The following is a 14,000-nucleotide window of genomic DNA, read 5'->3' on the forward strand; positions in this document are numbered from 1 at the left end:
AGCTGCAACGAAAAGGAGCCCGCCTGCCGCAACTAAGACCCAGTGCAACCAAATAAATAAATAAATATTTGAAAAAAAAAAGGATTCGAGTGTGATCTAGCCATGGAGGAAGAAGAAGGTTCAAGTTCTAACTCTGTTCTCCTGACTCCAGGAACTGGCTCAGAGGTAGGCATGTGACCCAGGCTGGTACGACGAAAGCAAAGCCCAGACAAGGTCCTGACTCTAGGCACAATGCTCTTGCCCACAAGAAGTAAACCTAGAGTGACACACCTTCAGGAGCAGCCAGCAGCAACTACCTTGTATCCATGAGGGAGACACTCAGGAAACAGACAACAGAAAGATCCTTGGGGACACTGGGTGAGCCAATGGATCAAGTCCACTATCTCTGGATGGCTGGTTTTGTGAACTCATATATTCCCATTATTTTAAAGCCAGTTTAATTGGGTTTCCTGATATCTCCACAATGTCTCAGCAAGAAAATATACAAAAAAAAATTAAACTGACTTAAGCCTATTACCTACAATCTTACAGAAAAGTGGCCTTTATGGTGGTAATTATGAATTATTATAAATATGGTCTGGGACCTATCAATAAACATGGTCTTACAGAATTAAATGAATAAATGCCAAAAGTACTTTACTGACGATCACAGAAATAAGAATTGTATTCATAATACTTTTCTCATTTCTGACAGAGATCACTTAATAGAGCCCAGCAAGCAAAAGGCAGTAGAAGTTTGTTAAAAGCACAGGCAAATAAACCAACCAAATAATCTGGTATTCAGTGGTTTGAATTATGAAGGGAAACCCGAGCTTCAGTCAGGTTTATTGAAACGTCACTGGTAATACTACCTCCAGACATATCCCATGTCATGGTATCTACTTTGTTCACTTGTTGTTGGGTCTCTTTTGTGGGCTTTTAAACCTGCTGCATTCCAAATATCCTCCTATGAGATCGTTTCTCACTTGGAACACATTTTCACACAGAAAAAAATGGTGACTAGAGTCCATGGCTCACAGAAGCCTATTTCATCTACCATGGTCCCTTATAACTATGCTTTTCAATCTGGGCGAATCACCACTTATAACAATGTTTTGAAAGAGACACGTCTCTGTCAATTTCAGATGTCAAGGGAACTACTGGTCTAGGAGCTGCAGTAATTTCAGCACTTGGGCAGCAGCACTAGTGACAGCTGGAAAGAATTCCAAAGTGCTGAAGGCAAGAAGCAAGCAGGGCTCCACACAGAGAACACGAGGAAAAAGTTGTTCCTTGAAGTCTGTGAATTACTGAACGCATTTTTAAACACTCCCCCACCCTAAGAATCTAACAGGTATTTGGAGGTGAACTCTACTAAGGTCTACAGTGAAAAAAAAATCAGATGCCCTTTCATTTTCAGCCTCAGTCTGAGATCAAGGGCATTCTTCATTTAGAAGACAGTGAATTCCTTACAAAGAGCAGTCTAAACACTAGCAGATGTTTACAGTGAGGGATGGATGAGAAGATGGTTGGGCCTAAGACCTCTCATATGCAAACACCCCCATAATGAATGCTGTTAATTACTTTATTTCTCTGCACTTAAGTAAAGGTCCATGTTTGATTTTTCCTAAAACTTTATCCAGTAAATTCTTAATAAGTGCCTATTATGTGCCAGGAAAAATCTGAACAGGTCCTTGCCCTTGACATGCTTATTACTCTAGTGCGAGAGGACAAGACAAGCAAGACAAGGTCTGTACCTGGCACTATGGGAGCAGAAAAGGAACCCCTGAGAGGATGCTGTACTTTGACCTGCAGGCACGCCTTCCTTTGCAGACACTTTCATCTCTTGGTATGTGTGGTATATAAGGGAATTTGGGGGTGTCTTTATGTGACAGTGGGGATAGGTAAGGTTCTTTGACAAGAATTCTAGGACTGAAATGTTGAAAACATACACATCAAGCAAATGTACATTCCATAATCTTTAAATTCAGCTTCACAAGCATGCTGAAAGCTAGTAACAAGGTTAACAACATAAGCATTTACCAGAGGCCAGATACTATTCTGAGCACTTCCCAAGGATTGTCTCATTTATATTACTCTCATTATAGTATGATCTTATTTACATTAGTTATCTCGTTGTTATTATTATCTCCATTTTAAAATGATAAAACTAAGAGAGGTGAAGGAAACTACCCAAAGTCACAAAGTCACTGGGCAGTGAAGATAGAAACTGGACACCGGCTGACTCTGGAGCCTGCACTAACTATCAGAACTACACTATACTCGGGGCTTCCTAGGTGGCGCAGTGGTTAAGAATCCACCTGCCAATGCAGGGGACCCGGGTTCCATCCCTGCTCCAGGAGGATCCCACATGCCACGGAGCAACTAAGCCCATGCACCACAGCTATTGAGCCCATGCGCTGCAACTACTGAAGCCCACGCACCTAGAGCCTGTGCTCCACAACAAGAGAAGCCACGGCAATGAGGAGCCCGCGCACCACAACGAAGAGTAGCCCCCACTCACCGCAACTAAAGAAAGCCTGCGCACAGCAAAAAAAGACCCAACACAGCCAACAAAATAAATAAATAAATAAATAAATTTATTTATTAAAAAAAAAAAAAGAAAGAACTACACTATACTCATATTTCATTCCCAAAACCTGGAGTCAGAGTCACTCTCATTGACTCAGCAGCCTTGGTCTGATTTAAGCAATCAGTTACTTCACATTTAAATTTGATTTCTGAAAAGAAATCACACTTGCATGATGAACTCTCAGGTGAAACTGACGCTGTGGTGTGGACATAGAGAACAGACTGGTGGTTACCAAGGGGGTGGGGGTTGGGGGAGGGATGGAGTGGAAGGTTGGGATTAGCAGATGTAAGCTTTAGAATGGATGAACAACAAGGTCCTACTGTATAGCACAGAGAACTATATTCAATACCCTATGATAAACCATAATGGAAAAAAAAAGTATTAAAAAAAAAAAAAGAATGTACAGGGAAATTCCCCACGGGCCAGTGGTTAGGACTCCGAGCCCTCACTGCCAGGGACCCAGGTTTGATCCCTGGTTGGGGAACTAAGATCCCACAAACTGCACGATGCAGCAAAAAAAAAAAAGAAAAGAAGAAGAATGTACATATATGTATAACTGAATCACTTTGCTATATAGCAGTAATTAATACAACATTGTAAATCAACTATACTTCAATTTAAAAAAAAATTAACACTCTGGCGGTACCGATAAAATGACCATACCTCTCCCTGAGAATTTTTCAATATAACCTTCACATCTTCGCCAGTGCCCCAAGAGTTCTGGTTCTTCCAGATGAGGTCAGTGGGAGGACTGGCCGTGACACCGGCATTTGCAGCCCAGATCTGGAAAAAAGAAAGGAAATCAGTCTACACAGAGCCCAGCTCTCCCACGAGCCAATAACAACATAATGATGAGACTTTAACACCTTGTAAGAGGACTGATTCTAAAAGCTCCACAACTATGACCTAGCTTCAGACTTGCTACATTAAGTAGCCGTGTATCCCACACAGCTCATCTAGGCCTCAGCTTCCCATTTGATACATAAAAATGTTGACACACAGAACTTTGAAATGACGTTGCCTAGATTCACGTCAGCTCACCTTGAGCAAGCTACCTTACTTACCATGGGACAGAAACAGTACTGATAATACATGGGACTGTTGCGAAGGAAAATGATTACCCACATAGAGAAGATGGCTGATTTAATGAAGAAGCTCTCACTGTTAGCATTCTATTATTCCATGGGTTTTATGAGCTACCCTTCCGTGTAGAGCCTTCTGCCCCTCTCCAAAGGTATTCTCCAGCTGCCTATAGCAGGAATTGAGGAAATGACCAACTTTTCTCAAAACCTCTGCAACAGACAGCCTATTGAGAATACTCTAATGGAAAGTGGTATGTATCTAACCAGAGACAGTATCATAATACCCCAGAGTGTCTGAGATGGAATTCCAAACAGGATTCAGGAAAGAGACAAATCATCCATTATTCAATGGAAAATATGACTGCTACTGAAATAGGCAAAACAAAGAGAAATATTTCCCTTTTCATTAGCAGGGAAATCCTGCAACATTTTTTGATGTATTTACTGGCAGAAGAGTATTGGTACAATAGAGAAAACTTGAGCTAGAAAACCTGGGTTTGAACCATGGATGTAACACTACACCTCTACAAACCTCTATGTCCTCACTGCAGGGATACTACTACCGGTCCTGGTCTTTCTAGGAAACCATATGAAAACAGATAGCAAAGTTCTGTACTCCATAAATTGTTTTGCAATATAAAGGGCCATATGATGGCAATATGAAGACTGGAGATGGTATAAGCAGGTATTTTTTTTAAACAGGGAGAAAACCTTATCAATTACTCATTAGGAGAGACCCCTTCTTCTTAAGGTGGTCACTTGAAGGTTCCAGATCTTCCATTAGCATTATAAATGGAAAGGGGCAAGGAGCATTTACTAGGATAAAACTGAAAAAAAAGAACTGGATCCAGGCTGACTTTTAGGTTATATGGAATGTTAATCTCAAGTGATACTTTGCACTAATCCATATGGAATCATATAGTTGGTTTAGTGTTGATAATAATCATAACATGTCAGTAACCTTACTGGATAATTTAACCTAAAACTAATATGTCCTAGAGCTGTGTTGCTCAATATGGTAGCCATATGTAGCTTGTGAGCACTTGAAACATGGCTAGTTCCAACTGAGGTGTGCTGTAAGGATATTTCTAAGTGTCAAGACTTAAGTTAAAAGAAAAAAAAAAAGAAAGTAAAATATCTAGTAATTTTTTATATTCATCACATATTGAAGTGATATTTTAGATATGTTGAGTTAAATAAAACATAGTTCTAATGTTAATTTCACATCTTTCTCTTTCACTTGTTTTTAATGTGGCTACTAGAAACTTAAAATTACATATGTAGTTCCCTTATTTCTGTTCTAGAGTTTTAAACTGATTTCTGCTATTGCCTTGTCTTGTACCATTTTACAGAAAGATCACTTATCATGTTCCAAAGAGCTTCTCAACACATTTAATGCCAGCTACCAAAGGAAAAAAAAAAGCATTATATTTTTATGTGAAAATTGAGTTCTCTACTAGACCTATAGAATATATATATCTATTTAGTCACTGAGGAACTGTATCCAGTGGAAAAAGCAGATGATTGGCATAACGGTCTTATATTACTTTAAAGAGATAAAGAGCACACTCAAATCTGAATCTTCTGAATTAAAGTGTCAGATTTTTTCTACCACATTATGCAGCTTCCATAAGACACATAATAGGACTGAGCAATTTTCTCTCACTATAATAATTACTGAAGAGAAGAAAAGATAGTGTGGTTAGGATATCTGTTCCCATTTTTACCAATTATTACAAAATTAGCATCTGATATTTTCATAATGTGGTGGCAAGTTCTATGAATATACTTTTTAAAAGAGAAGTTCTAACCTGTTTGAGGTTTTGATCTTAAACACTAAGTAAGGTTTTTATCAATCATAAAATTTTAAACATGTGTTTAATATTTTTAAAAAAGAACTGATAAAAGACAGTCACCCCAACATTCTTTAGAGATGAAAACAGTAACTTCTTTAAAATCTGTATCAAAGTTAACATATTTTGTTTGCTAAATCTATTGGGTTGGCCAAAAAGTTTGTTCGAGTTTTTCTGTAAGATGCTACAGAAAACCCAAATGAACTTTTTGGCCACCCCAACACTTACTGAGTAAAAGCAAAGGAATCAAGTGAGTTAATGATATTTAGTAACTATTACAGGCGTGGAATTTCAGAACACAACAACAGAGAACCATTTAGAACTCAAAATAGCGTCAGAATGACACAAAGCCCATCTCTCTAAATCTACATACCTTAGACATTTGAAAAACCACACCACCCTTGCTAAAATATGTTTAGAGAACGATACTTTACAACAGTACCTATCACCTAGTAACTTTTGTCCAAAACACTGGTCCCTACCCAAACCTCAGAGATGGTAACTGAGAGTGAGCTGGGGCCTGAACGCCGAAACAGTATCCAGATGACTCTGATGCTCACCCAAGGCTAAAGACTGTGGTTTTAAAGCATACCCCAGCATTAACAGATTACCTCCTGACAGTTCTTCACGCCAGGCAGTAGCTCCTGAATTATACTGGGCTACCACCATCAGTCAAGAGGCAGCTGTTTCCCACTCCCCTCCCCCAGGGAGACAAGGGGGAGGGGGGTTCAACTGTTAATAGCTACTGGAGTAGACAAAATAAAAATAATTCAAAGGTCAATTTTTTCACGTTTAATAGTCAATTACTACTCTCAATAACGCGGAAATTTTTAAATCTTTAATAGCACTTGTAATTCCCTAATAATGTCAAAAATGTTTTAATGCCCATTTCTAAAATGCTTCTCTTTAAGCCAAAATGGTTTTAACTACTTTAACTGTTGAGTAAGACAATGAAGTTAAATTAGATGATGACTAAATTAACTTACTGTCACAGTCTGGCCTGCCTTCAGCACATATCTTGAGGTATATTTGTAACTGACTGATGTGTCTCCAATTTTTCTGATCATCTCCCAGCCTCCCATTGGTTGATCCTATTGACAGAATAAAATAAAACAAGGTCACTTCAAATATATAAAAAGTCATGGAATAATCAAATAACTCAATCCATAGGCAGTTAAACTAAGACAACTTTAGGACTATCTTCCCACGGTTCATATTCTTCTACTATAAAAAGAAAACGGTTTTATCATTAAGCAAATCAGAAACTTTGCTGCAGTTTTAATCATTAAGGTGCTTAATATTAAAGAGGACAAACCTGGAAGAAAAGGGATGTGAACCAAGTTAAATGGTCATATTCGATGCTTGATCAGGTGCACAATTTAAATTTACAACACGATCTAGTTTAATAACCACCTTTATAAACATCTAATTTTCGATTGCTTTAAGCTTTTAAAATATAGACACGTAGGGCTTCCTAGGTGGCGCAGTGGTTGAGAATCTGCCTGCCAATGCAGGGGACACAGGTTCGATCCCTGCTCCAGGAAGATCCCACATGCTGCGGAGCAACTAAGCCTGTGCGCCACAACTATTGAGCCTGCGCTTTAAAGACCATGAGCCACAACTACTGAGCCCATGTGCTGCAACTACTGAAGCCCACACGCCTAGAGCCCGTGCTCCGCAACAAGAAAAGCCACGGCAATGAGGAGCCCGCGCACTACAACGAAGAGTATCCCCCACTCACCACAACTAAAGAAAGCCCGTGCACAGCAAAAAAAGACCCAACATAGCCAAATAAATAAATTTATAAAAAACAAATAAATAAAAGCCTTAAAAAAAAATACAGACACGTAAAGCATGGAAAGAGAAGGAAGAAAATATATCCTTTTTCTTCTGCATCTGTACCACTTCTGCCCATATTTAACTCTCACCTTAAAGCATAACCAGCTCAAAAAGGGTCAATGACATAATGAGCCAGTCCCAAGCGCTGGCTATCTACACTAGCCCGCAGGCTGCCCAGAGCTGTATGACTCCTGAGGATCCATGCAGGGTATTAAAGCAATTAGCTGCACTAATTTATTTATATCCAACTCTAACTCAAAAGATAGGAATAAATGAGGCTGAGAGCCAGCTCCAGAATAGCTCCACAAAGGGCGGCAATGCCTTTTGAAAAACAGCCAAACTACTACAATGGAGCAACATAGGCTGCTCTGTTCTTTAGTTTTCTAAAGTCATGACTAAGAGGGCTTAGAGCCTATGCTCTTCTGTATCAGAACTGCTAAAGCTCATTCAAAGTACTTATTCATCCACATGCAAGACAGTTTTAATAGCTTTGGTGAGAAAAGGAGTGATCTTTACAAATTCTGAACATGCTTCTGGAAGTGACACCCATCCCACTGTACCCCCACTATACCCCAGACCTGCCTTCCTTTGGCATCACCTGACACCCCTTCACAGAAGACCTCCACTACTGAGCTCTCGAAAGCCCCAGCTCAAAAGTTCAGGATTTCCTGCTATGAATATTTTATGTTTACTTTTAAACAAATAATTTCAAGATAGGGCTTCACATTAATCCTGATATAAATTAAATCAAAACTGTTCATTCATTTATTTAGAGACACTCCCTACATGTGTCCAAGTCTGGGCTCATATTTCCTTCCTTTCATAAAGTTAACAGCTATGAAAGAGTATCTACCATCTAACAATCTAACTCTTCACAAATCTGGCTAGGACAGGGAATATTAATAATTCATCCTTAGGAAGGCCACCGTGACAAAATGACCAGGTGTGAAAAAAGCCCTGGCTCTCTAAAGACGAGCTAATGAATAAAATCTTTAAACCACCAAGTGCACCATCCCTCTTCCTCCTCATATTTACGTTTATACTATACTTCACGAATTTAGGTTAAAAAGGAGAGGGAAACTTATTTCATGAAGAATACTGAATCCAAATAAAGGCTGAGGTATTATTACAATTGCAAGACAGCCCACCCATCAACAAAGCCTCACTGCACAAAAAAGGGTCTGTGTTTTCACCTGTTCGGAATTGTTCTTCAAGCGGATAAATTTCCCATCAACATCTATCTCTTCAATGCAGACATTCCCAGTGGCCGAGGCAGAATGAGAGATGCTGACGCTGCTGCTGGCTTCAGATTCTTCCACGTCCACTCTCTTCCGCTTTCCTCTGGTTGTACGCACACTGCGACTCGAGGACGCACGTGATACAGTCACGCGGGAAGAAGGGCTTGGAGAGAGCTTCAATCTACATGGGAGGAATAAAACATTCCAATTATGAAACACACACACCCTTCCTACCTTAAGAAAAAAAAAAAAACATTAATATCCTGCACATGAATTACTAAAGCACAACATTAATGACGATCTGTTAGACAAAGGCAAGAAACATCTTAATGAAATGAAACTTATTTGTGCTATACTACCCAGTATCAATTTTCTTTTTAAAAAATCATTACTTGAATGCTTTAGCTAGGAATAGATTATAAGCATAATGCAGGAAGTTTGAAAAACTGGGGGGAGGAGGTTGGGGGTTGAACATCTCATCTACCACTACCCTACCACAACCACTGTTACATTTAGTATACTTTCCTTAGTTTTTTCATACCTGTATTTTCTTTTTACAAAATTACAATGTATGCAATACTGAAATTAAATGGCTTTTTATTCTAAATCAGATACTTTCCTTTTGGAACTTTTTTCTCAGAAAAAGTATAAAAGGATTTATACACTTAACCAGATTTGAAAAGTAAGTATAAAGTCTCTTTCAGCAAATCTAATATCTTGCAACATGTTAAATTACCAAAACATTTAAAATCTCAAAGGAAAGAGTCTACCCTGACACAGTTCAGCATTTAAAATAAAAAGAAGACTGCGTGAACATCTTCTGTTGTTGAGGCAGAAGTATGATCTATTACTACACACCTCCAACACCTAGGTATTAAAAGAAGTGAGAAAATACTTAAAGTTCCCTTAATTGTTAAAAAAAAAAATTCTATTTTCTTTTCTTTAAATAGAAAGGGTAGAGGCAAAAAGCAGACTATGAGGTACGGTGACAACTAAGTGACTTACCTCTCTTCCTCGCCTTCTAAGAGTTTCCTATAAGCACTGATTTCCATGTCCAGTGCTAACTTAACATCAAGAAGTTGTTCATAATCGTTTAGCTGTTGCTGCATCTGATCCCGAATTTCCGCCATCTCTCTCTCTTTGTCAGACAGCATGCGACGAGAGTTGTCTCTTTCTTTAGCAAGCAAGTCCTCCAATTCTTGAATCCTCTCCAAACATGCTCTAGACTTAAGATTCAAGGGAACACATTTACTTTCTAGGAACATTCCAACATTAGCACAAGGCATCTATTTTAAACCATTGCCTGGACTGGAACAAATCCAACCTCTAACACCAGAATTCAAAAATTTTTATTTTAAGAAATTAAAAACCAAATTTCTCCAAAACAATATACAACCCTCAGGAAAATCTGTCTTGTAAAAAGGCTAGGAAAAGATATTCATCAAATGTGTCATAAACGTACATATACTTTTTCTTTATTTAACCAAATAAAACAAAATTTTAAGCTGTGGTTTTAGTAAAAGTCAAGTCTGGCTCCCCTACAAACCATTTAGCTCAAAAGTATAAAGTAACAAAAGTAAAGAATTAAAAGATAGAAAACTCATTGACAAAAGAAACCTATCATATGGAGAACTGCTGGAATGATTCAGAAACTAAAGAAAAGGGATTCTGGTTACCATTTTAGAACTGTTGTGTTTTCCCACACTCAATCAGCATGCAAAGACTATATGATATAGTGTAGTCTGAAATATTATTGTAAACATAGAAACTTCATATATGGTATTAAAAAAATGAAAAACCACACATCCTACACCAGAAGGTTCATCTTAGAAACCTTGTGGTTCACTAGATAATTATTCAATCCCTGGGCCGGGAAGATTCCACATGCTGCGGAGCAACTAAGCCTGTGTGCCACAACTACTGAGCCTGAGCTCTAGAGCCCATGAGCCACAACTATTGAAGCGCACGTGCCACAACTAGTGAAGCTTGTGTGCCTAGAGCCCGTGCTCTGCAACAAGAGAAGCCACCGGGATGAGAAGCCTGTACACTGCAACAAAGAGGAGCCCCGACTCACTGCAACTAGAGAAAGACCACACGCAGCAATGAAGAGCCAACACAGCCAACAAACAAACATACAAATAAAATTAAAAAAAAAAAAAAAAAAAAAAAAGCCTCTCCTCAGCTCAGCCAACCCGCTAGGACCGGGCGTCGTCCGGCGCCCAGACAGGCCGCAAGGCGCGTGGGCGCTCTCGCCAGAGCCCCGCCGCGCATGCGCACACGCAGATCCGCGCGCGGGCGGAAGCAAGGGGCTGCTGCCGCAGGGCGCGCCGCCGCACTTGCTGAGGGCGGAGAGCGGCGGACATGGCGCCCCCTGGGAGCGGTAGGCTCCCCGCGGCAGCGCTGCTCCTGTGGCTGTGGGGCGCTGCCTGGAGCCACGGGCAGCCGAGCAACGTGCGCGTCATCACAGACGAGACCTGGCGAGAGCTGCTGGAGGGAGAGTGGATGATAGAATTTTACGCTCCATGGTGTCCTGCTTGTCAGAATCTTCAGCCAGAATGGGAAAGTTTTGCCGAATGGGGAGAAGATCTTGAGGTTAATGTTGCAAAAGTAGATGTCACAGAGCAGCCAGGACTAAGTGGACGGTTTATCATAACTGCTCTTCCTACTGTTTATCATTGTAAAGATGGTGAATTCAGGCGCTATCAGGGCGCAAGGACTAAGAAGGACTTCATAAACTTTATAAGTGAAAAAGAGTGGAAAAGTATTGAACCCGTTTCATCATGGTTTGGTCCAGGTTCTATTTTGATGAGTACTATGTCAGCACTCTTTCAGCTGTCTATGTGGATCAGGACTTGCCATAACTATTTTATCGAAGACCTTGGATTACCGGTTTGGGGATCATATACAGTGTTTGCTTTAGCAACTCTGCTTTCAGGACTATTATTAGGACTTTGCATGATATTTGTGGCAGATTGCCTTTGTCCTTCAAAAAGGCGCAGACCACAGCCATACCCTTCCAAAAAATCATTACCAGAATCTTCTCAACCTTTGAAAAAAGTGGAGGAAGAACAAGAGGCTGATGAAGAAGATGTTTCAGAAGGGGAATGTGAAAGCAAAGAGGGAACAAAGACTTTGCACAGAATGCCCTAAGACAGCGTTCTGTGGGGCCTTCGTTGGCCACAGATAAATCCTAGTTAATTTTTACAAATATTTTCATATGATTTTGACAAAAACAGAAGATTGATCATTTCTTTTGGTTTGAAGTGAACTGTGACTTGTTTGTACATTGCAGGGTTCAGTCTAGATTGTCATTAGGTTGAACAGTCTACCTTCAGAAAATAAAAGTAGCACTATGTGAAAAAATAGGATTTGAGAACAGTATGGTGGTTCCAACAATTCTTTACTTTTTGAAAAATCTGGTGCCAAGCAATAAGATTTCTGTATGTTTGTTTCATAATAACCTTTTCAAGTCTGAGTTGAAAAGTTACATTTCCCAAGTATTGCATTATTGAGGTATTTAAGGAGATTACTTTAGAGAAAAAGATTTCTCATTTGATATAATTTTTCTGTTTCACTGTGTGAAAAAAAGAACATATTTCCCATAAATGGGAACTTTGCCCATTGTCTCAAGAAATGTGTATTTCAGTGACAACTCTGAGGTCCTTTTATTTAGAGATAAAGTCCAAAAATTTAGTCATATTTTTAGATTATGCAACTAATAAAAACTACCTTACTTTAGTTATAGTTTTCTACATATGATATTACAGGATATGTTTAGGAAGTTTTTATAAGCCCATGGTGTAGTCTTGATTCCTATAAAGATTGGTTGCCTTTTTAGCTCTCTGCTCAGTGTATGATTTGTATTTTTCTTACCATGGGTTATATTTTTCATTTTCTAAATTGGATAATTTCTTGGAAATGTTTTTCATGTTTTAATAAATTTTTTCAAACTGAAGTTTACTGAGGAATCTTTAAAAGTGAAGAGCCATCTACTGATAATTTAAAATCTTGGCTACTCGTTTCAGATTTTACATCATTCTTGTTGAACCTCTACTTGAACTTTTTTTTTGGGATGTGAAGGTGAACATTCCTGACTTTTATTTGATTTTGTGGAAAAGCCTTGGTATTTTACATTTTGAAAATTCACAGAAGCTTGATTTGATATAAAGTTAGCATTATACTCAGGAAAAAGCATCTTGTAGTGTATGTTTTCAGTGTATATTTGTCCTCATACAGAAAGTTCTTCATTGATTTTACAATGTCAGTGTATGCTTGATGTTTTAAACTCATAAAAGTCTTATGTTTTTGAAAAGACAAACTCTATTCTACTGTACTTTCTGTTGTGTGGTATTTCACAAATAGGTATCAGCAAGATGGGACATTTAATATATTTTTACTCCTTGAAGACTTAGAGTTTTCACTTTACAGCAGAAGAGGGAGTGGGCGGACATGTGGGATGGCAGTTGAGAACTGTATTAGCTACAAGAAGGGAAGAAACCATAAACGTTCAGAATGGATCACCTCTCCATATGGTAAGAGACAATTTCTGTAATGTCCCCTTTCGTCTAGGTCCTGCTACTGTGTGAATCCATTAGACTTGCAGTATCATAATGTACAGCAGCTTTCTTTAAAGGCCTCTCCTTTAGAATATTAAATATTCTACCATTGAAGACTTTGGATGTGTAATAATTTTGTGATGCCTTAGAAAAATAAGCACAAAATAAACTTTTCTAAGCACTTTAAAAAAAAAAAAAAAAGGCTTCTCTTTGGGAATTTCCTGGCTGCCCAGTGGTTAGGACTCCGAGCTTCCAATGCAGGGGCACAGGTTCAATCCCCAGTCAGAGAACTAAGATCCTGCATGCCAAGGCCAAAAAAATAAATAAAATATCTCTTCTTCAATCAATCTCTTCACAAGGTGGAATCTAAAGAGACATAAACCACCACCCAAGATTCAGAGATAACCTCTGAGCCTCAATTTGTAAACACCAAAAAGTCTCTATTTGTCTGCCTTTGATGTTATAGAGTTCTTTAAAAGGGAAAAATCAAAATCTAGGTATAAGTAAGTTTTAAATAGGAATATTTAAATGTAGCTTAAATAGCCGCACTACACCTACTTTGTAGTGAAATACAAAGAACACAACATGAGAGACCTAGAGTCTTCTTCCCAATTCTGCCATTAACTGTAAAGTACCTCACTAAACTGGTATCCATGTTAGGAAAACAAACAGGTCTCACTAGACTATCTGTAAGATTCTGCCTCTAACTCTAAAATTTTACTACTGATTTCTAATGGTGTTGGGTTTTCTTTGTTTTAAAGTATGTAACATAATTGTATCAGTTTATTATGGTCTAGCTGCAACAGAAGTTTCCAAAGTTCAGGTGTTAGAAAAACAGAAAGTAGAAGTGCTTTAAAAGTACC

General features: G+C 38.8%; 2 protein-coding genes across 4 annotated transcripts in view; one reads left to right on the forward strand and one right to left on the reverse strand.

The window, feature by feature from the left end:
- The window catches only part of LMNB1 (lamin B1), a 50,304-nt gene that overhangs the window by 6,116 nt on the left and 30,188 nt on the right, over positions 1-14,000 (reverse strand). For all 3 annotated transcript variants that reach the window (XM_057736264.1, XM_057736273.1, XM_057736282.1), the window contains 4 exons: positions 9,587-9,807; positions 8,537-8,762; positions 6,491-6,595; positions 3,233-3,352 (listed from right to left, as the gene is read on the reverse strand). In XM_057736264.1, the coding sequence (XP_057592247.1) occupies positions 3,233-3,352; positions 6,491-6,595; positions 8,537-8,762; positions 9,587-9,807 (672 nt within the window). The remainder of the gene's footprint in view (positions 1-3,232; positions 3,353-6,490; positions 6,596-8,536; positions 8,763-9,586; positions 9,808-14,000) is intronic.
- LOC130853871 (thioredoxin-related transmembrane protein 1-like) lies at positions 10,910-12,401 on the forward strand. Its single transcript, XM_057736295.1, has one exon. The coding sequence runs from the start codon at positions 10,943-10,945 to the stop codon at positions 11,729-11,731; it is 789 nt and encodes a 262-aa protein (XP_057592278.1). The 5' UTR covers positions 10,910-10,942; the 3' UTR covers positions 11,732-12,401.

Source organism: Hippopotamus amphibius, chromosome 1, assembly GCF_030028045.1.
Source record: "Hippopotamus amphibius kiboko isolate mHipAmp2 chromosome 1, mHipAmp2.hap2, whole genome shotgun sequence".
NCBI lineage: Eukaryota > Metazoa > Chordata > Mammalia > Artiodactyla > Hippopotamidae > Hippopotamus > Hippopotamus amphibius.